Genomic DNA, 21,662 nt, shown 5'->3' on the forward strand with positions numbered 1-21,662 from the left:
CTCATCTATCCCCAATTTTAGGTCTCTTAAAGAGCCTTCTATACTTTTTGAGAAGTTGGGCCTGAAAAAATGGTCCCAACCCTCCTCGGAATCCAGAAACACATAAAACCACTCGCTCTTCCAAATTGGATACGAGTCAGGGTTGGTGCCAGAAACAAAACAGGAGCGGGCCAAGGATCTATGAACTATTTTGACCCATCCTTGGTCCTCAGAAGCATTTACAAACTTAAATAAATAACGAAAGACACAAACGTTGGGCTCAAAACCGTGTTTACGTGATTGGGCCATATAACAGTGGATGAAACGCCAAGAATTGGGTGTAAGTTGGGTCGGACAGACTCGGGCTTAGCCAAAAGGCGAAAAACAAGGGGATGAGGAGGAAGACGAAAACCAGCATAAAAGGTTTCCTTATAGACCCGAATGGCTCAGGTTTTGGGTAAAAGGCCCTATCATTTGGGCCTGGAGCCACGACCCTATAACGGTGTGAAATGCCAAAAAGACGAGCTATGGTGCCTACTTTTTCCGAATCAAATCTAGAAGGATAATTATATGCATCTAAGTGTAACATATTAGGGAAGGCTTCCCCGAATTCTGTTAAAAGATCCCTAAGAGAAATAACTGAGGAGTGAACGAGAGATTTTTTACCTCGGCTGGCCCTAGAAGGACGGGGAACAACTTGGGGAACTTGGGAGTGGGATGAGTCGGAATCCGCCATAGATGAAGACTGAAACCCAGAAAGCTCTTGAAAATAATTGAAGAAGATGAAGATTCAAACGGAATCTTCAAAATGAGCCCAGAAAGCGGTGGTGTAGAATGCCGGAATTCGCTTTGCGGTGGTTATTCTTAAGAGAATATTTGCAGAGTAGAAAAATCTAGAGGTGAAGAAATTTTGTGGAAGTAAAGTATGAGAAATGAGCTCACACTTCACTCCTTATATAGATGAGCGTGTGGAAGCTCAGACGTGTCTGGGCCAAAAGAAATGGGCCTAGTAAAGGCGGGAAGCCCATAAAGTTTGAATTTTGAAAAGATGTAGACATTCTAAACCAAAAAACCAAAATTCGCTGAATAAATCAAGGCTTGAAAGCCCAACCACGCCTAGAGGACATGATTCCTGGGCATGGTACCAAACATGTCTCCTAGGCGTGGGTCTACAACGCCTAGGAATTATGGACGTATTGACCTCCAACAATGCCCAAGAGACATATTTCCTAGACGTTGTTGGAAGGATGTCGCCTAGGCATGGGTCTACAACGCCTAGGAAATATGGATGTATTGACCTCCAACAACGCCCAGGAGGCATATTTCCTGGACGTTGTTGGAAGGATGTCTCCTAGGCGTGGGTCTACGACGCCTAGGAATTATGGAAGTATTGACCTCAAACAACGCCCATGATGCATATTTCCTAGACGTCGTTAGAATGTTGTCTCCTAGGCGTGGATCAACGACGTCCAGGAAGTACTGGCCTCAAACAACGCCCAAAATGCATATTTCCTAGATGTCGTTAGAAGGTTCTCTCCTAGGCGTGGATCAACGACGCCCAGGAAGTATTGATCTCCAACAGCACCCAGGATGCATATTTCCTAGACGTTGTTGGAAGATTGTCTCCTAGGCGCGGATCAACAACGCCTAGGATGCCTTGTGTAGTAAAATCCTATTTTTCTGATTATTTAATTAGAAAATGGGGCTAAAATCAGGAAAATTGCTAAAAATTCCCAATAAATTAGGGAAAATTCCTGTAAATTAGGGAAAAATCCCCGAAATTAAGGGAAAATTCATGTGAATTAAGGGAAAATTCCTATAAATTAGGGAAAAATCCCCGAAATTAAGGGAAAATTCCTGTGAATTAAGGGAAAATTCTAATAAATTAGGAAAAAATTTCAGAAGTAAAAGAAAATTCTTGAAAAATACTAGAAAATTCCTAAAAAGAAGGAATAAGGTAAGGAAAACAATAGAGAGGTTCTAAAATAACCCTGAAGCCGTGTGCAAGGCAAATCGTTGTAAATGTGTAGGTCGCTCCACACTTTACGTAAAAACGATACCCTGTAAGGGAACAAATGAACTTAACTTCTGCGAAATTTTTTACGGTTTCCCAGAAGTTGGGGGGGCAAATGATATTGGCCTAAAATTAGCCTAGAAATATAATAAATGTTGAATTAATTAGACCAGATGCGGTCCAATAACGAAGCCCATTTAATGAGGCCCAAATCCCTGATTATTTATTAATTTCGTAATTAATAAATAGGGAGGATTACCAGCTCATTAAATAAGTCATAACGATGATGTAATTCCATAAAAGATAGCCTCAAGGGAACCTACACCAACTAGGAATCTGATTCCTCTATTCTGGGACTTCAAAGTCTATCCAAAGTCTGAGAACTTGATCAAAAAGTCTCCTATCCCTAGTCCAATTCAAGGACTCTCAACATCTATATAAAGGGATCTACCCCTCAATCAGAACTACATTTTAGAATTAGTCCTTGGAGGACATGAAAGTCACTACGTCCTTGGTGAGCCCTCGCCGCCATAGCCCCGAGGGCAAGTATCACCAAGAACTACGTTTTTTGACTTGATCCTTGGCAATCAGCAAGGTACGTAGGCATCTTGTTAAGGCAGATTGGGTCACGAAACACAAGAGCAGTCAAATCGAGTTTCGAAACTCACGTTCCTTAGTAATAAATACAACAATTATATATATATTATTTTTTGATCCATAACAAATGGATAAAGTAATTTTGATATATATAATCAATTGACTTGATTCGATAAAACCTCAAAAATATTAATATGTATTGGCATAAGATATTACAAAATTTCCCCTTCCAGTAAGATTTTCTCGTCCGACTTGTAATTTAATTTAAATATAGATAGTTACGTTATATTTTGGACATGTTCATTAAATTATAATGGGTGAATTTCTAATTTCGACTTCGAAATAAACCAAAATACATTGATTTTTATTACCCCCATTTAACTAAATATGTGATATATATATATTCTTTATATATAAGTGTATCTACTTTTAATATTTTTTTTGTAAAATTTATTTATTTATTTTAAAAATATATATATTAAAAATTTACGAGACATAATTTTTAAACTAAAAATTGGTTAATAAATAAGGTAATGATTCGTTTATATACTATGCTTAATTTTATATCCTAAATTTAATTCTTTAAAAATAACTCTACAAATATTCTAATAATTATGTTTTTTTACGTAAAACCAGTAATTATGCGATGTGGTGTAGTGGTAAAAATATGTGCATGTGAATATAAAGACTCATGTTCGATTACCATAAACAACAATTTTTATAAATATTAAGTAAAAGGGCAAAATTGTCATCGTCATTTGAGTGAGACTAAAAAATCTCACTAATTTTATAGTCATGTTGGGCTATTATATATCCTAGCTCGTGACATGCACGAGTTCCCGTTAATATTTAAATATTTTATTTATCGCGTTATATCATAATTTTAAAATATTTATATAAATATATAATAATTATAAATTTATAATTATAATTATAGGATAACCCGTGGTCATATTTTAGTAGGATAAATATATTATATCTAGTAGTTTAACAATTTAGTAATTTAAAGGATATATAACATTATTTTTTAAAATAATAGGATATATAACAAATACGTATATATTGAGAAATATACATATGAAAAATCAAATTACAACTATATATAATATAGTATCTAATCATATTTTATCCAATGTTGTATCATTAGATAAACTTTTAAATAATAGGATAATAATGTAAACTTTTTATTTTTATATTTTTTTAAATTCCTAATTACATTATATTTAGGATTGTATCGAAGTTGGTGTTTGAATACTATTAGGACAATATACTCATTTTCTATTTATAATTATATTAGTAATATACTTAAATATAATCTTAATTGTATATTTTTAATTATAGGTTAGAGATTGTTTTGGTCATAGAAGACCAAAATTTTGGATAAAAAAGGTCTTGTACGCAAACTTGACAACGTTTCGTGTCATGTATACAAGTTTCGTATATTTTCGTATTTTCGTGTATCAAATCTTAAATTCGAACTCGACCCAGACTTACATTCATGTACTAATGTGGTGACACTAACCTGAAACTAATATATTAGTGTTTACCCATTTTAGTAAACTAAAGTACACGGATTATATACGAAAATAAATTAATTATTAAAAAATGCAATAGATAATTAATTGGTGAAGTGCTCACTTATATAATTAAGGAACAATAAAATATATTTTAATATTTATAAATAGATATATGTTATTTAGAATAGGTAAAATTTATATTTGATATTAGTATATATATGTATATTACTATATATTTTTAAAAGTTTAATTATTTACTTATTCCGTATACTTTCGTTCCGTGTATCTATATCGCAAATTCAAAATCGACAATAATTATATTCGTATCCTGCCAAAATTTTAAATCTAAACAATAATTATTCGTGTTTTTCGTACCATATTCGCTTGTGTCACGGGTTATGCAAAATTATACAGAATTTAGGGTGCCAAGGCCCACAATCGACCCAACCGCCTCTGTGTATATCATGCCTTGTTAATTGTTTGTGTTATGTAAACAAAATTGAAAATCAAATTTCTTCAAAAAAAAAAAAAAAAATTGAAAATCAAATCTGTGACATGTCTGAGGTGTCTGGGATGGATGAGGATGAGGTGTTTCGGACGGTGGAACGCCGGTTACAGTTACTCCAGGACAGCAATCCACGCTCTCTCTTTGATTTACCTGAGGTAATTAATACCCTACCTAGGGTTTCTTAACCTTGTTTTGTTTGTGATAACGATTGTAATGTTTTGTGTATAATGATTATTGTTTACGTTTTGCATATTCGATTTCCTAATGGATTAATGATTCCTTTGATTCATAACAATTATTTTCATGTCAATTGATTTCATGTTTACTTAGAGTTGTATTTTTTGTAAATTCAGGGGCTTATGGATTTTACATATCAAACATTGGTGAGCATGGTCAAGGGAAAAAGTGTCGAGGATATCAGGACAAAGTTTATTATCAAGCAAGACTATGACTGGAATTCTTTTGAGAAAGCATCTAAAAGGTAATATATTATTAATAAATTTGAAATGATAAGAACTAGGAGCAACTTAATTCTAATGTATTAATGCCATCGATCAGCATAGAAAATATGACTTTATAGACAAAGAATGTCTTAAATGTAACCTTGAAGCTCAGTAGAACTTTTGTCAAACAGCAGTATTTTTCCTCACCTGCCAAGTCCATATAAGTTTAAATGGTTGAAGCATATTCAGAGGTTCTTAAGCTTTCATTAAGAACCAATTTATATGTTGGCAAAGGTAAGTCATTTAAATCGTACATCAACTTAACAATTTTTATTGTTTTGCTTCAGAGCTCGATCTTCCTTATGTAGCATAATGAGACGGCGCGAAAAAGAAATGCTCATAAAGCCATCGAAATTTGTCTATGTGCAGCGTTCTCGTCTTGTCACTGAAGCGCTAAGCTCTGCCTATAACAGGAGATGGGTATGTACACACGAATGACATATGTGTATATATATATATATATAGGCTTTTTCTTACATGAGAACCTAAAATGATATATGACCCTATATTATATGTTTTCCGTTGTGTATTTTTGTTTGTGTTGTAAGTGAGTTGGTATTTTATAGCGTGTTCATTTTACAATGTACTTCAAGTCTCCTGCTTTGTTATAAGTCTCTCTTAATGTGATGATACTATTGATTCATATCCGTAAATGTTGTTATGTGGCTGCAAATTAAGTCAAATACTTTTTTATGTATTGATGGTTTACTGGTGACAGTTTTCTGTAGGCAAATTCCCTTTAATAGTTCAACCTTTTGGTAATTGTTTAACTGAGTTCATCTGTTCTATAGACTCTCTTACATGTTTGTTGATACTAAATTTCAGACGTTCTCTGTCGATTTCTGTATTTTCAAGCTCGTTAATTATAAGAGCGATGATGACCTGCTCATGGCTACCAGAGCATTAGCAGCTTACGCTGCAGGTAAAAGTTTTTAGTGTTTTTATTCTTTTTAGTAGCTAATTAGTTCAACTAAAATATTATATACTGAGATATTATGACAAACAGACCAGGTATTAGCAGATCGTCTGAAACATGATCATGTGGTGCTCCTTTTTAAAATTTTGAAGGAGAAGATATCCCGGCAAGATATCCAGGTAAAATGTGCTCATGTGTTGTGTACATTCTGAATGTTACTTGGAATCTTTACTATTTGAGTGTCACGTTTTTGAAACAATTTTGCACTTGTATCGCAGAGTGCAGTTCTTCGAGTCCTCTCACGTGTAAACTTTACTGCACACGAGAAAGCAATGGAAGCAGATAGAATTCGACTACTTGTCAGTGTTATTTTTACTAATGAGGAGGTTTTTGGTACTCATGCCTATCGAATGACGCATCTGGTATTATTACTATTGCAGAAATTAGAAGAAAATATTCTGCTTTTCTATTTAATCAGAGTTACAAGGTCCCATATATGTAGTGGAAAATAGGGAAGTGCCTATTCTAGCATATCTAGTTAGATCCCATAATTATAGAGATCTCTATAACTAAATGATATTTACAGCTAATACACAAAAAGTGACTAATGTACATAATCTGATTTACAACTGATTCCCATTAATCTCTCCAATAATTACTAAATTAGATACTCAGCTTCACTATATCAGTCAATTAAACCATGTGTAGTTGGTTAACTGGTGATGCAATTCAAATGTGCAGGCTGTGTTCACATTGACGAATATAGCTAAGGCTCTGCCCAAGTTTGTAGTAGAAATACTAAAGACCGATGTTTTGGAACGTGTGCAAAGGGTTATTGTGGTGCATTGTACAGATGCAATGGTGGATAACATAGCCATGTTTTTGGTAGCTGTTTGTCGCACAGATCTTTCTTGTCTTAAAAAGGTTATTTAATCGGATTTTATTAATCTTTTTGAGTGATTTTTTTAGTGATTTTCTTTTGTAGAGCCATTTGAAAAAATCCTTTGCACTCATAGAAAACTGCAATTTATTAGCAGGTAGATTTAGCTCGTATCGCATTGCAATTACTTGAAGCAAATGCATATAGTGGACACTATATAGAACAAGCATGCAATGCACTCCAGTATCTTACTTATGGAATGGAGCTGCAAGTTGAAGAATTAGCATTGAAGAAGCTTATTGAAAAGCTTATTAAGATCATCCAGTAAGCGGTTGGATTTATTCCTATATTTTTCCATTTTTACTTGCAATTTTTACTTGCAATTTTTACTTAGAACTTGTTATTGTTGCTGGTGTTTCAGCAAACCTCCCCATGGTGGTTGTCTATTTCCCGGTTATGCACTTGGAGTATTAGGGAATATTGCGATTTGGGGAAGTTCTGACCAAATTGAGGTACGATCATGCAAAGAACTTTTTATGTACTACGATTACAAATTATAAGTTACGTGTGTGTATGCAAACCATGTTTATGTGTTGTCAATTATGACTTAAAGTTTTCTTTTTAGTTTTATGTGATCCGGATGAAGCCCTTAGGTTCGTTTATTTTACTGGTAAATTATAGTTTTTTTCCTTTTTAGTTCTGTGTGCTCGTGGGCCAAAGCCCTTTCATTCTTGTATTTTACTCTTAAAATTAGGAGTTCTCTTTTGAGTTTTGCTTGACTCTGGAAAAAAGTCTTGTCTTCTTTTATTTTGTATGTTGTTCGCTAACATTGATTAAATTGTTTAAATCTGATTTAGGTGTAGTTCTTAAATTCTACAAATAGTATACAATATTAATCACTCGTTGGATCCAAATATATCACAGATTAATCACTCATTGTATAAATGACTCAACTTGGTCACAAATTTTAAAACCTGTATCAACAAAATCATTTTGGAACAAGTAAATTGCTACAAACTTTTAACTTTTCAATGACAAAATTCTGGTTAAATATCAAATTGGTCATTGAAGTGAAGGTCATGTATCACTTCTTTCACTGATGTTAACGGAGTATCATTTTGATCACTAAAGTCGTGTAAATATAAAAAAGATAACTCCAAAAATGCGATGAGGAAGTAAATATTATCTTTTGTTAAATTCTACACATTTTTCTTTAACGCTACTATAACCAAATGAAAAATTATGAACTCTAGTATAATAGATAATATATCCAGATTTTAAAACTTTTATTTACTATTTATTTTTAATTAAGTAAGATAAAATAACTATAAAATTTAAAAAGAATAGTATATAATTCTTTTTAAATTTAGATATATTGTCTAAAATACTAGAATTCATAACTTTTCAGTTGGTAATAATAGCGTTGAAGAAAAATGCGCAGAACATAACAAACGATAATATTTACTTTCTCATCGCATTTTTGGAGTTATCCATTTGATATTTACATGACTTTAGTGATTAAAATGATACCCCGTTAAGATCAGTGAAAGAAGTGATACATGGTCTTCACTTCAGTGACTATTTTGATATTTAACCCGACTAAATTCATACAAATTTTCCGATATGCAAATAAATTGAGTCATTTTTGCAATGAGCGACTCACTTGAAGTATTTGGATAGAAGGAGTGATGAGTTTGATACTTATCCCAGTTCCGAATCATAGTACCATTTTATTACTGGCTTTTGACAATGGTGAGTATCCTTGTATTTACGATTTTGTATATACGATACATTTCTGTTACTCAAATGTCAATGAAATGTTGAAGTGTGCTTAAATGACCTATCCACAGCTTTTAATCTAATGTTAACCTCTTGTTTTAAAACCCAATGATATGCCTAAGACCCACATTCACAAACATAACTACCCACTTCAAATTAAACAACCATCCAAAAGTAAAAAGAAGAATGTATCATGCACCTGCATTTGGATATGAATATTTTGAAAGATGAAATATCCTTTTTATCACTGGTTAGTTTGTGAATTGTGTTAATCTCATGGTACATTCTTCTTGATGGGTTTTTGCATTGTTGTGTCTAATAAACTATACATTTTTTCAGATTTTGACTTCAAATTCCAAGTTTCTGGAAAGCCTGGAGATCATGATGGCAGGTTCTAAGAAGATTCAGAAAGAAGTTTGCCAGATAATTTCAAACATAGCTGCAAGAATGGATGGGTTAATAGAAGTTAGTATTGTATATTGTCAATGACCAGGAAGTTATATCTTTTGTTTATCAATGTACATTTGGGTTGTTAAAGCAATCTAATGCTACTGAAAATTAATAGGAAATGCACAAGGCCGGATTGATAGAAGCTCTCTGCAGATTGCTTGAAAAGGACGAGGCTCTTGAAAAGGACGAGATTGATGTAAAGATAGAAGCCGCATGGGCTATATGTAATGGCCTCTATGGTTATCGATTTCCCCCTATTGCGCTCCACTCCATCCCCCAGAGTGAAAATTGTTATGGAGAGAGATAGAGAGAATGGCAACCAACCTTGACCATATTGAGGGTTGTAACCTTGGAGCCTTCTATGGCTACACTTGAACTTGTATGAAGTTATACTTTTGTTTATTAGACATACCTGATTGCTGCACCTGTTAATTCATTTCAAAAGACAACACTTGAAACTCTTGTGAAGATGCTATAGTTTGTAACCTCCGAACATAGCATTGTCTTTATGTCATTTTTTTCCATTCTGGAGTGCCAACAATCAAAATTAACTCTTCTTCATCGCATATCTTAGCACTTAACACAGAAACATGGTCGGTCCTGCCGCAGTTGTCCGTAGATCTAGTATTTAATAGACCCGGCAATTCGATGTAATCTGGTGTCGTGTATCATTTTCTGTCGTGTACTCAAGAGTAAACACAAAACCTACCCATTTAGGATTCGTATATTTCATGTTTGTTTACCTTCGTTTCATGTCATTGTCGTGATTCATGTAAAATTGAATATTAATGTAATTAAATAAGAGAAATGAGAGGTCCTAAAATTTTGTCCCAAAATAAGTATCAAATGACAAGTTGTAAAATTTGATTGGTAGTAATTTTTATAAAATGATGGGTCTATCCTGCATTAATATGTGTATAAATCAAAATTAGTCGTGTGTTATTTTGGGAGTTATTTGAAACCATTTTTGGTACCCCAGCATTACTCATTAAATAAATAAATAAATGTAAATGCTGATTTGTTAAAGTAATATATATATATAAAATCATACGAAATATTTACATTTAAATCATTTATACTTAAAACATTATAAAATCATGCATTTTTTTAAAGCGTTCATTGTAATTATTTATATTTATATTTACCTCTCTAGTGCAAGTCAACATATGTTCTGAAATTAAGTAGTACAAAAAATATTGTAAACCGTATTATAATGTGAATCATGTTCTACAAATATCACTATTTTAATGAAAATCTTGTATTCTATAGAACATGATTAGTTTGTTGAGTATTAATCTTCACGTTATAGAACACATACATGTTCAACTTGTTTAACATTAATAATACAACATCATAATACACGTTCATATCCCTGAGTTTATTATTTTAGTTTTTAAATTAATAAAGAAAGTTAAAGATGAACCATTAGATTTGATTGTAATATTAAGTTAGGATTCTGGACTCGATGACTCTAAAAAGGAAAAAAAGACTCTCTAGATAAAATTACCTATAATAACCATATCAAATTCAACAATTTAAAATTTAAGACTTTCACAAATATTTGAATACAAATGTATCTTTAATTAAATTATGCAATAAATTATCTATATTTTTTATGAAAAAACATCAAATGCCATATCATTTCCAAATAACATATTAATGAAAAATCTAATTTTTACTACTTAGTTGTGTAATTTAATATATTTTTTGAAAAATTTGAAAAAGGTAGGACTTTGGGATCAACTTTTTATAAATTCACCATTGTTGAATAATTTTATAAACATAAATCTTTTTTAAGTAAAACGTTAAAAAATAAAAACACCAGCAAGGGTTGACTCAGTTGGTTAAAGAGGGGATAACTATCATCTTGGTCACAGGTTCGAATCCCACGGGAGGAGAATTTATGATTACGCGTCCCGAGTCAGAGCATGTCGCTTAAATGCGATTTATCTTGGTTTACGTGGTTTGCATGCTATTGCGTGAGCCCGTAGACACAGTGTGCAGCCGCTACGATAAAAAAATCGAAATTATATGTTTTAATTTTAAAGGATCTTGTGACAACTTATGTCAAATTCCGAAAATATATAAATACTGGGTCAAGTCCTAAAAACAATAATGTACAACCGGTTGGTTAGTAATTTTGAAACATATTATTATGAGATTTTACAAAATAATTTAAAGTTACTAAACCTGGATAGTAGCAACGTATTTTCAACCGGTCCGGTTATGTAATCAAATTTCGAGTATTTTTTGAAAATGGTGATATGGGCCTAAAATTAGCCTAGAAATATAATAAATGTTGAATTAATTAGACCAGATGCGGTCCAATAACGAAGCCCATTTAATGAGGCCCAAAGCCCTATTTATTTATTAATTTCGTAATTAATAAATAGGGAGGATTACCAGCTCATTAAATAAGTCCTAACGATGATGTAATTCCATAAAAGACAGCCTCAAGGGCACCTACACCAACTAGGAATCCGATTCCTCTATTCTAGAACTTCAAAGTCCATCCAAAGTCTGAGAACTTGATCAACAAGTCTCATATCCCTAGTCCAATTCAAGGACTCTCAACATCTATATAAAGGGATCTACCATTCAATCAGAACTACGTTTTAGACTTAGTCCTTGGAGGACATGAAAGTCACTACGTCCTTGGTGAGCCCTCTCCGCCATAGCCCCGAGGGCAAGTATCACCAAGAACTACGTTTTTTGACTTGATCCTTGGCAATCAGCAAGGTACGTAGGCATCTTGTTAAGGCAGATTGAGTCACGAAACACAAGAGCAGTCAAATCGAGTCTCGAAGCTCACGTTCCTTAGTAATAAATACAGCAATTATATAAATTAGTTTTTGATCCATAACATTTGGCGCCGTATGTGGGAAAGCACAACAATAACCATGGTGAGAACACGGAGAACAAGCAGCGCCCTTGAAGGAGGAACATCCGCGGGGACAACCCAAACAATTTCGTCAACCGTGGAGGTACCTCCGCATTCAACCTATGCCGTCACCCAAGGAGGAGCCCAGGTAGGGGAAATTGAACCTCAACCTCAAGGGATGATTCCCCCGGCTCCTCAAGGTACGAATCCCCAACTTCAACAACTACATACACCTGTGAATTCTCAACCCATTGGGTACGAATATTCAACTGTTGTAACCACTAACCCCCCTTATGGGATGCCCCTTTACCCCGAGGTTGGAGGAAGTGGACACGCTGGACGGAGTGAAGCACGAGGGCGATCGCCCCCTACATACGAGGTTTGGCTCCTATCCCTGAGGATCAGGAATTTTCTGGTCCTTACACTGAGAGAGACTCTGAATCTTCGGATGATGAAGTGGCCCCAAGAAGGAGGCGTGCTGGAAAAGAGCCGATGGCTGATGGTAGCCAACGTCCTAGGAGCACCCAAGGGACGAATCCCCAAGAAGTGAAGGAAAGGATCAGGGCTCACGAGACTGAGATTCAAAGGCTGAAGCGCGACTTGGAGGCGCACCAGACCACCAGACCCCCACTACCTCCTAGGGGGAGAAATGCTCCTCCTATCATAGACCCGGATGGTCCAATACAGAGAAGGGCTGTTGTCTCAAGGGCTGATCCAAGCAATCTTCTTCCCCTTGGAGATCCTGATGATCCTACTCCTCCATTCACTGAAGAAATAATGAATGCCCATATATCAAGGAAGTTCAAGATGCCCACTATCAAAGCTTATGATGGCACGGGAGATCCCGCTAATCATGTCAGGAAATTCTCTAATGCACTGTTGTTGCAGCCTGTGAATGACGCTATTAAGTGTCGGGCCTTTCCTCAAACCCTGTCGGGTATGGCTCAAAGATGGTATAGTCGTTTGCCCCCGAACTATATCGGATCCTTTAGAGAATTAAGTCAGGCTTTTATTAAGCAGTTCATCAGCGGGAGAGTGCATGAGAAAAGTTCAACATCCCTCATGAGTATTGTGCAGGGAGCAAAGGAATCCTTGAGAGATTACCTGAATCGTTTCACAAAAGAGGCTTTAAAAGTCCCGGACCTTGATGACAAGGTATCCATGATAGCACTGCAACAAGGAACTAGGGATGAGTTCTTCAAGATGTCCTTGGCCAAGCCCCCCCCCGAAAACATGTTGCAGCTCCAAGATAGGGCCGGGAAGTACATCAAGGTGGAGGAGAGCATGATGAAGACAGTAGTAAGTAACGAGCTCACTGGAGGCAAAAAGCGGAAAACCGATCTGGAATATATTGCAAAGGACAAGCATCCTAGAACTGAGCAAAGCAATGACTCAACCACAAGGAAGGGAGGACCTGGACAAAAGTTCACTGAGTATGCTAAGATGAATGCTCCTAGAAGCCAGATTTTGCTGGAAATCGAGAAAGATCGAGATATTCGTTGGCCTAAACCCTTGAAGTCTGATCCTGCCAAGCTAGATAAGAGCAAGTATTGTAGATTTCACAAGGATGTTGGCCATGACACCGATGAGTGTAGACAATTAAAAGACGAAATTGAGTTCCTTATTCGAAAAGGAAGGTTGAATAAATACACTGGAGAAGGATGGGATAGGATTAACAATGGAAGAAAGAACTTTGAAGATCGTAGGAGAGACCAAGATGATCAGGGGCGGAATCCCCAACCTAGAGGGCCTGTGATAAACACAATCTTTGGAGGACCACGACCCCGAGGGCCTGTGATAAACACAATCTTTGGAGGACCAACTGCTGCTGGATTATCCAGGAACTCCAGGAAAGCATATACTAGAGAGGTTATGCATATCGTTGGAGAAACCCCGAAGAGGGCCAGGACAGAAGTAACATTGGCTTTTGATGATTCTGACCTAGACGGTGTGAAATTTCTTCATGACGACCCGCTGGTCATTACATCGATAATAGGAAATAGCCCGGTCAAGAGAGTCCTAGTGGATAATGGTGCTTCGGTGGATATCTTGCTCCATGACACCTTTTTAAGGATGGGTTATAATGATTCTCAACTAACCCCGACCGATATGCCGATATATGGATTTGCGGGAGTAGAGTGCCTCGTGGAAGGGATAATCAAATTGCCAACTACCATAGGTCAGGAACCAGGGCAAGCAACATAGATGTTGGACTTTGTGGTGGTAAAGGCCAGTTCAACTTATAATGCTATAATGTGGAGAACAGGGATACATGCCTTCAAGGCAGTCCCTTCTTCCTACCATTCAGTTATGAAGTTTTCCACCCGGAATGAGATTGGAGAAGAAAAAGGAGATCAGAAAATGGCTAGAAGTTGTTATGTAGCTTCTTTGAGGGAAGATGGAGTTGGGGGGAAAGTTCTGCCTATTAAAGATCTGGATATCCGAGAAAATGACGAGAAAAGAGGAAAGCCAGCAGAAGACTTGGTTTCAATTCCTTTAGCTCCCGAGGATCCTGAGAAGGTGACTTTCGTTGGGGCCACACTAGAGGAGCCCATTAGAGGGAAGTTGGTGAAATTTTTGCAAGAAAATATTGATGTGTTTGCATGGTCAGCAGCTGATATGCCAGACATAGACCCGAAAATGATTACTCACAAGCTGAATGTGGATCCAAATCGGAAGACAGTGAAGCAAAAGAAAAGAAGTTTTGCTCCAGAGAGGCAAGAAACAATAAAACAGGAAGTAGAGAAGCTCTTAGAGGCTGATTTCATTGAGGAGATACAATTTCTAGAATGGTTAGCAAACCTTGTAATGGTGAAGAAGGCCAATGGAAAATGGAGGATGTGTGTGGACTTCACTGATCTGAATGACGCATGCCCTAAGGACTGTTTCTCGTTACCAAGGATCGATACTTTGATAGATGCCACTGCTGGGCATGAGATGCTGAGCTTCATGGATGGATTTAGTGGATACAATCAGATCAAGATGCATAAGGATGACATTCCAAAGGTATCATTCATCACTGACTTTGGTGTTTATTGTTATCTTGTAATGGCATTTGGTCTCAAGAATGTAGGAGCCGCCTATCAAAGGTTGGTAAATAAAATTTTTAAGGATCTTATTGGGAAGACTATGGAAGTCTATGTTGATGACATGTTAGTCAAGAGTCTAGTAAAGACTGATCATATAACCCATTTGAGGGAAGCTTTCGAGGTCCTGAGGTACCACAAGATGATGTTAAATCCTACGAAGTGTGCTTTCGGAGTAGGGTCTGGAAATTTTTTGGGATTGATGGTCTCCAAGAGAGGAATCGAGGCCAATCCCGATAAAATAAAAGCAATCATGGACATGGAGCCCCCAAAAACTATCAAAGATGTTCAAAAACTCACTGGAAGGGTTGCTGCATTGGGACGATTCATCTCAAAGTCTGGGGACAAGTGTTTGTCGTTCTTCAAGTCCTTAAAGAAGGTTAAGGATTTTGTATGGAGTGAGGAAAGCCAGAAGGCATTCGAGGAATTAAAGAAATATATGGCCCAGGCCCCGTTGTTGGCCAAGCCAGCTTTGAATAAAGTTTTATACTTGTACTTGGCCGTTTCAGAGAGTGCCTTGAGCGCTGTATTGGTTAAGGAGGAACTGAAAATCCAAAACCCGTATATTATGTCAGCAAAATTCTGCATGGAGCTGAGTTGAATTATTCAACTATTGAGAAGTTTGCTTTAGCTTTGGTGATGGCTTCAAGAAAGTTACGTCCTTACTTTCAGGCTCATCAAATTGAGGTGCTAACAAATCAGTCCCTGAGAAATATCATTCATAGTCCCAAGGCTAGTGGGAGGTTGATCAAGTGGGCAATAGAGCTGGGAGAATTTGACATCAGGTATAAACCACGAACGACAATAAAAGCCCATGCATTAGCTGACTTCGTGGTGGAATGTACCATACCCAACCAAGAAATCGGGGGGGGGGGGCAGGAAAATACCATACCTCAAGACAAGGAAGTGGATAAGGGGGACAAAGAAAAGGATGATAAGGAGAAAGAATATTGGGTTCTCTATTTTGATGAAGCATCAAAAACAAATTCAAGTGGAGCAGGTTTAGTTTTGCAAAGCCATGATGGGTTCTTGATTGAGTATGCCGTGAAATTAGACTTCCCAACCACAAACAATGAGGAAAAATATGAAGCTTTGATAGCTGGTCTTGACTTAGCAGGGACGCTTAGAGTCAAGAACTTAAAAGTCCGCGGAGACTCGAAGCTGGTCATATCCCAGGTAAAGGGAAAGTTTGAGGCAAGGGATGATACGATGGCTAAGTATGTCCGTCTAGTAAGGGCTGTGATGACCCAATTCGATGAATGCCATGTTGAGCACATTCTAAGGGAATAAAATGCTAAGGTAGATGCATTATCAAAGTTTGCTTCATCTGAGATAGAAGAAAGTTCTGGAAGTGTATACTTTCGTGTTTTAAAAACACGGAGCATTAATGTTAAGCTTGTGGCTCCTATAGGCCTGTGGACGTCATGGATAGATCCCATTAAGGCTCACATTCAAACCGGTTGGTTGCAAAACGATGCTACTGAAGCACGGAAATTGGTTGTTCGAGCACTAAGGTACTCTTTGATATATGGGATTTTGTATAAGAGATCTTTTGTGATTCCTTACTTAAGGTGTCTCAGGCCTGATGAGGCACGCTTGGCTCTTGAAGAAGTACATGAAGGTATATGTGGGCAACACTTAGAGGGCAGAGCGCTAGCTCACAAGATAACTCGTTTAGGCTTTTATTGGCTAGAAATGATGGCTGATGCCAAAGAGTATGTGAAGAAGTGTGACCGCTGTCAGAAGCATGCACCGGTCGTTAGATAGCCCCCCCGAGATGCTGACCTCCATCAACTCACCCATCCCCTTTGCCATGTGGGGAATGGATATACTTGGGCCTTTCCCCATGGCCACAACACAAAGGAAGTTTTTGATTGTAGCCATCGATTATTTTACCAAGTGGATTGAAGCCAAGCCCTTGGCCAAAATCACAACTAAGCAGGTTGCACAATTCCTGTGGAAAAATATCATGTGCCGATATGGAATTCCCCGCATCCTAGTCACTGACAACGAAACACAATTCAACAATGAGGAATTTAAGAAGTATTGGGAAGAAAACGAAATTGAGTTACGGTTCACCTCCGTAGCTCATCCGCAAGCCACTGGACAAGCGGAAGTGGCAAATCGGATAATCCTGGATGGACTAAAGAAGAGGATCGAGAAGTCGAGGAATAACTGGGTGGATGAAATACTCCCAATACTATGGGCCTATAGGACTACCTGTAGAGTCACGACTGGAGCAACTCCCTTCATGTTGGCATACGGGGCAGAAGCAGTTGTTCCTGTAGAGGTATCACATTCTTCCCCCAGGATTCAAGCTTTCAATCCTGAGGAAAATGAAGAAGGGCAAATGTTAGCCCTGGATCTAATTGATGAAGTGCGAGATTAGGCACATGTGAAGATAGTGGAATATCAGAAGAAGGCTTCGTTTTACTACAACCTAAGGGTTAAGGAAAGGTTCTTCAAGCAAGGTGACTTAGTCCCGAGGAAGGTGGAAGCCTCTGGCATTAGGCAGAAATGGAAGCTTGCCCCGAATTGGGAAGGACCATACAAGGTCAAAAGTGTTCAGGGAAGAGGAACCTACAAGCTAGAGACTATGGATGGTTTTGAAATCCGAGAACTTGGCATGCACAAAACCTGAAGGTTTACTACATGTAAAATGATCAAGTACGATTCTCACTTGTCAAGAAGACAAGTAGGTTGAAAAGCACCTTGAAGCTTTGCTTGCTTAGGATTTACATGTTTGAGGATTATTAAGACTTGTGTAAGGGATGAATCCCAAGAGTTTTCATAAACTTGTTTTAGAACTATTTGGTTCATCTTAACTTAGAGTTGTTTGGTTCATACCATATATGGTTGAGTTGTTTATCTATTTTAGTACAAGTACAAGGGAAAATAGGGGAAAGCTATGAAAAGGCTAGCGAACTAACTCCCATAAAATAGTACAAGTACTTGAAAGAAATAGTAGAAAAAGCAAACAAACAACTTAAGATAATAAACCCCGAAGGGTAATAAGTTCCAAATACAAATAAGTTAACACATGAAAAGCCACGATGGGCCAATAAGAAAGAAAAACTACGTCCTTGGTGAGCCCTCGCCGCCATAGCCCCGAGGGAAAGTATCACCAAGAACTACGTTTTTTGACTTGATCCTTGACAATCAGCAAGGTACGTATGCATCTTGTTAAGGCATATTGAGTCACGAAACACAAGAGCAGTCAAATCGAGCCCCGAAGCTCACATTCCTTAGTAATAAATACAACAATTATATATATTAGTTTTTGATCCATAACAAATGGATAAAGTAATTTTGATATATATTATCAATTGACTTGATTCGATAAAAACCTCAAAAATATTAATTTGTATTGGCATAAGATATTACAAAATTTCCCCTTCTAGTAAGATTTTCTCATCCGACTCGTAATTTAATTTAAATATAGATAGTTACGTTATATTTTGGACAAGTTCATGAAATTATAATGGGTGAATTTCTAATTTCGACTTCGAAATAAACCAAAATACATTGATTTTTATTACCCTCACCTAACTAAATATGTGATATATATATATATATATTCTTTATATATAAGTGTATCTACTTTCAATATTTTTTTAAATTTTTTATGTAAAATTTATTTATTTATTTTAAAAATATATATATTAAAAATTTACGAGACATAATTTTTAAACTAAAAATTGGTTAATAAATAAGATAATGATTCGTTTATATACTATGCTTAATTTTATATCTTAAATTTAATTCTTTAAAAATAACTCTACAAATATTCTAATAATTATGTTTTTTAAATAAAACCAGTAATTATGCAATGTGGTGCAGTGGTAAAAATATGTGTATGTGAATATAAAGACTCATGTTCGATTACCATAAATAATATTTTTTATAAATATTAAGTAAAAGGGAAAAATTGTCATTGTCATTTGAGTGAGACTAAAAAATCTCACTAATTTTATAGTCATGTTGGACTTTTATATATCCTAGTTTAAATCTCGTGACATGCACGGGTTCCCGTTAATATTTAAATATTTTATTTATCGCGTCATATTATAATTTTAAAATATTTATATAAATATATAATAATTATAAATTTATAATTATAATTATAGGATAACTCGTGGTCATATTTTAATAGAATAAGTATATTATATCTATTAGTTTAACAATTTAGTAATTTAAAGGATATATAACACTATTTTTTTAAATAATAAGATTAATTCTGATTGTGGTTTAATAAGATAAGTATACTATTTCTAATAGTTTACAGATATATAACGCTATTTATTTATTATTTTAATAACCAAAATTAAGATACAACCGTTGACCCAAATTATACGTCATTCCAGTTATTATAATATACTAGTCTATAATCGTGCGTTACACGAACTGATTATAATATTTATAATTTTATTATTTTATTATTCTGTAAAACTAAATTATAAAAATAATAACTATATATTATTGAGACGATGCACAGACTGGGTATAATATTGTAATTTTATCATTTTATTATTATGTAAAAGTAAATTATAAAAAACAATAATTATATTTTATTGAGATTAATAAACTTAAAATATTTAAATTATTTTATATGTATTATATTACTGAAGATTTCAAAATTTAGATAGTAAAAATTTTAAAAGTCCTTCGTCTACAACATATATAGCAGGTGAAAAGCCTATAGGAAAAAGGGAGTCTTGAATACCAGTATTAACTTCAATTTTAATTTGGTAAATAAAATTTGTAACTATATATAATGAAAAATGAAATAAATTATATATATCTATATACATATTAAATAATGATTGCTTACGAACCTTTACAGACCTTTATATAACGGAGGCCTAATGATTTATAATATAAAAATTTTGAAGGAACATAATATTTTAAAGAAATTGACATTCGTATGCAATATATAATATTATTGATTTTCAGCTAATTGTGATTCATATGATAATATAAATATAAATCTTAGTTTTTTCTTTTTGACGAAAAGCTGAGGATTTCATTAACTCAACGAATAAAAAACAATACAGTTTTTTACCGAATCTGGTAAAGAAACAAAATCAAAGCTACAATTTGGGAAAACATATGACTCCCTAGCAAGATGGTGGCCAGACATATTTGCAGACTGTTTAACATGGAATAAGGAAACATTCTGAAGCCGACGGAGTTCACTACGGCAGTCTTCGATGATCACTCCCAGCTGAGATCTCATAATAACCCTGCTTGTAATTGCTTGTATAGCTACCAAACAATCAGATACCAAGGTGACAGTCGACCACTGCTTCTCATCTATCCAGCTCAGGGCTTCTTTAATCGCCATAGCTTCCGCTAAGACTGGGATGGTGTGTCTGTTATGAATACGCGTTCTAGCGTGGATGAGATTATTATCAGAATCCCTTGCCACCAAGCCAAAACCAACTGCTTCCTTGTCATCAAAGACCGCTGCATCAACTTACACCTTAACTGAGTGAGGATTAGGCTTGACCCAAGTTTCATCTCCATCTCCTTCAACAATCGGTTGGAGAGAAGCCATAGAAGAAGACCTACCTTGGGAAAAACTCCATTGTGTAAGGTACTATTTAGCTGCTGCAACAGTTTTATTGACCGTAGAAGATCGTTGGTTCCAAACTAAATCATTCTGAGCTCGCCATAATGCCCAACATAGGGTGATACATTCCACTTGCTTTTTGAGGTTGCACGTACTTAAAACCTCTGTTAACCAATCTATAAAATCTGTAAGCTTGAAGCGTTGAATATCAATGCCCAAAATGTCCCAGCAATGTTGTGCAAACTCACATGTTACCAGAATGTGCAGAATAGTCTTACTATCAACGTGACAAACAGGGCACAACGCCTCAATTTGAACTCGCTTAATCTGTAACTGGACTAGAGTAGGGAGACATTTTGATAATGCCCTCCAAACCACGTTAAGAGTTTTAGGTGGAGCTTTTATACTCCACAGCTTTGCCCAAATGCTTGCTTTGTCCTCAATGCACCACCTGCCTTTATTGAACTGAATCCATCTATAAGCACTCTTAACCGAATAAAGACCTGAATTTTCATGTTTCCAATATAGCATATATTCATCCCCGGAATCCTGCATGTCTATATCTAAGATGAGTTTTTGGTCTCTATCGTTGAAGACATCTTTAATGATGTCAAGATCCCATTCCTTTATGCCAATCTTCATGAGCGAATTTACACAATTATTCTCTAAAGTTTGGGAAACAGTAGAAACATAAGGACGATGGTCATCTAGAAGCCATGGATGGTTTAAAATATTAATGTTTACACCAGAGCCAACTCGCCATCTAACTCCCTCAGCAACCAAGCTTTTAGCCTAAAAAACACTCCGCCAGATAAAGCTTGGGTTCTGGCCCAACTGTGCATTCAGAAACCCTGTGTCCATGAAGTATCTAGCTTTATAAACTTTCGTAACCAAGCTGTTGGGATTGGGAAGGAACCTCCAGGCTTGTTTGCCCAGCATGGCAAGGTTGAAGTCACGAAAATTGTGAAATCCCATGCCCC

At 35.8% G+C, this 21,662-nt stretch overlaps 2 protein-coding genes across 3 annotated transcripts; one reads left to right on the forward strand and one right to left on the reverse strand.

The window, feature by feature from the left end:
- Window positions 1-4,552: 4,552 nt before the first annotated feature.
- LOC141677902 (uncharacterized) lies at window positions 4,553-9,705 on the forward strand. 2 transcript variants are annotated; one of them, XM_074484016.1, is made up of 11 exons: window positions 4,553-4,770; window positions 4,969-5,096; window positions 5,406-5,538; window positions 5,944-6,040; window positions 6,125-6,213; window positions 6,313-6,456; window positions 6,776-6,958; window positions 7,072-7,238; window positions 7,336-7,426; window positions 9,033-9,158; window positions 9,259-9,705. In XM_074484016.1, exons 1-11 carry the CDS (start codon window positions 4,663-4,665, stop codon window positions 9,448-9,450), a joined length of 1,458 nt encoding a protein of 485 aa, XP_074340117.1. In that variant the 5' UTR covers window positions 4,553-4,662; the 3' UTR covers window positions 9,451-9,705. The 2 variants fall into 2 exon arrangements, with proteins under 2 accessions (XP_074340117.1, XP_074340118.1); XM_074484017.1 differs by having other exon boundaries at window positions 4,554-4,770; window positions 7,069-7,238.
- Window positions 9,706-20,709: 11,004 nt separating this feature from the next.
- On the reverse strand, window positions 20,710-21,324 carry LOC141680956 (uncharacterized). Its single transcript, XM_074487029.1, has one exon. The coding sequence runs from the start codon at window positions 21,322-21,324 to the stop codon at window positions 20,710-20,712; it is 615 nt and encodes a 204-aa protein (XP_074343130.1).
- Between the last annotated feature and the right edge of the window lie 338 nt (window positions 21,325-21,662).

The sequence above is a fragment of the Apium graveolens genome, chromosome 8 (assembly GCF_009905375.1).
Source record: "Apium graveolens cultivar Ventura chromosome 8, ASM990537v1, whole genome shotgun sequence".
Lineage (NCBI taxonomy): Eukaryota > Viridiplantae > Streptophyta > Magnoliopsida > Apiales > Apiaceae > Apium > Apium graveolens.

Excerpts from the sequence above, each read along its gene's own strand:
- LOC141680956 (XM_074487029.1), bottom strand. The coding sequence starts at position 21,324 with ATGAAGATTGGCATAAAGGAATGGGATCTTGACATCATTAAAGATGTC.
- LOC141677902 (XM_074484017.1), top strand. The coding sequence starts at position 4,663 with ATGTCTGAGGTGTCTGGGATGGATGAGGATGAGGTGTTTCGGACGGTG. Across the intron at positions 5,539-5,943 it reads CTGCCTATAACAGGAGATGG|ACGTTCTCTGTCGATTTCTG; the intron begins GTATGTACACAC and ends ACTAAATTTCAG. Across the intron at positions 6,214-6,312 it reads TATCCCGGCAAGATATCCAG|AGTGCAGTTCTTCGAGTCCT; the intron begins GTAAAATGTGCT and ends CTTGTATCGCAG.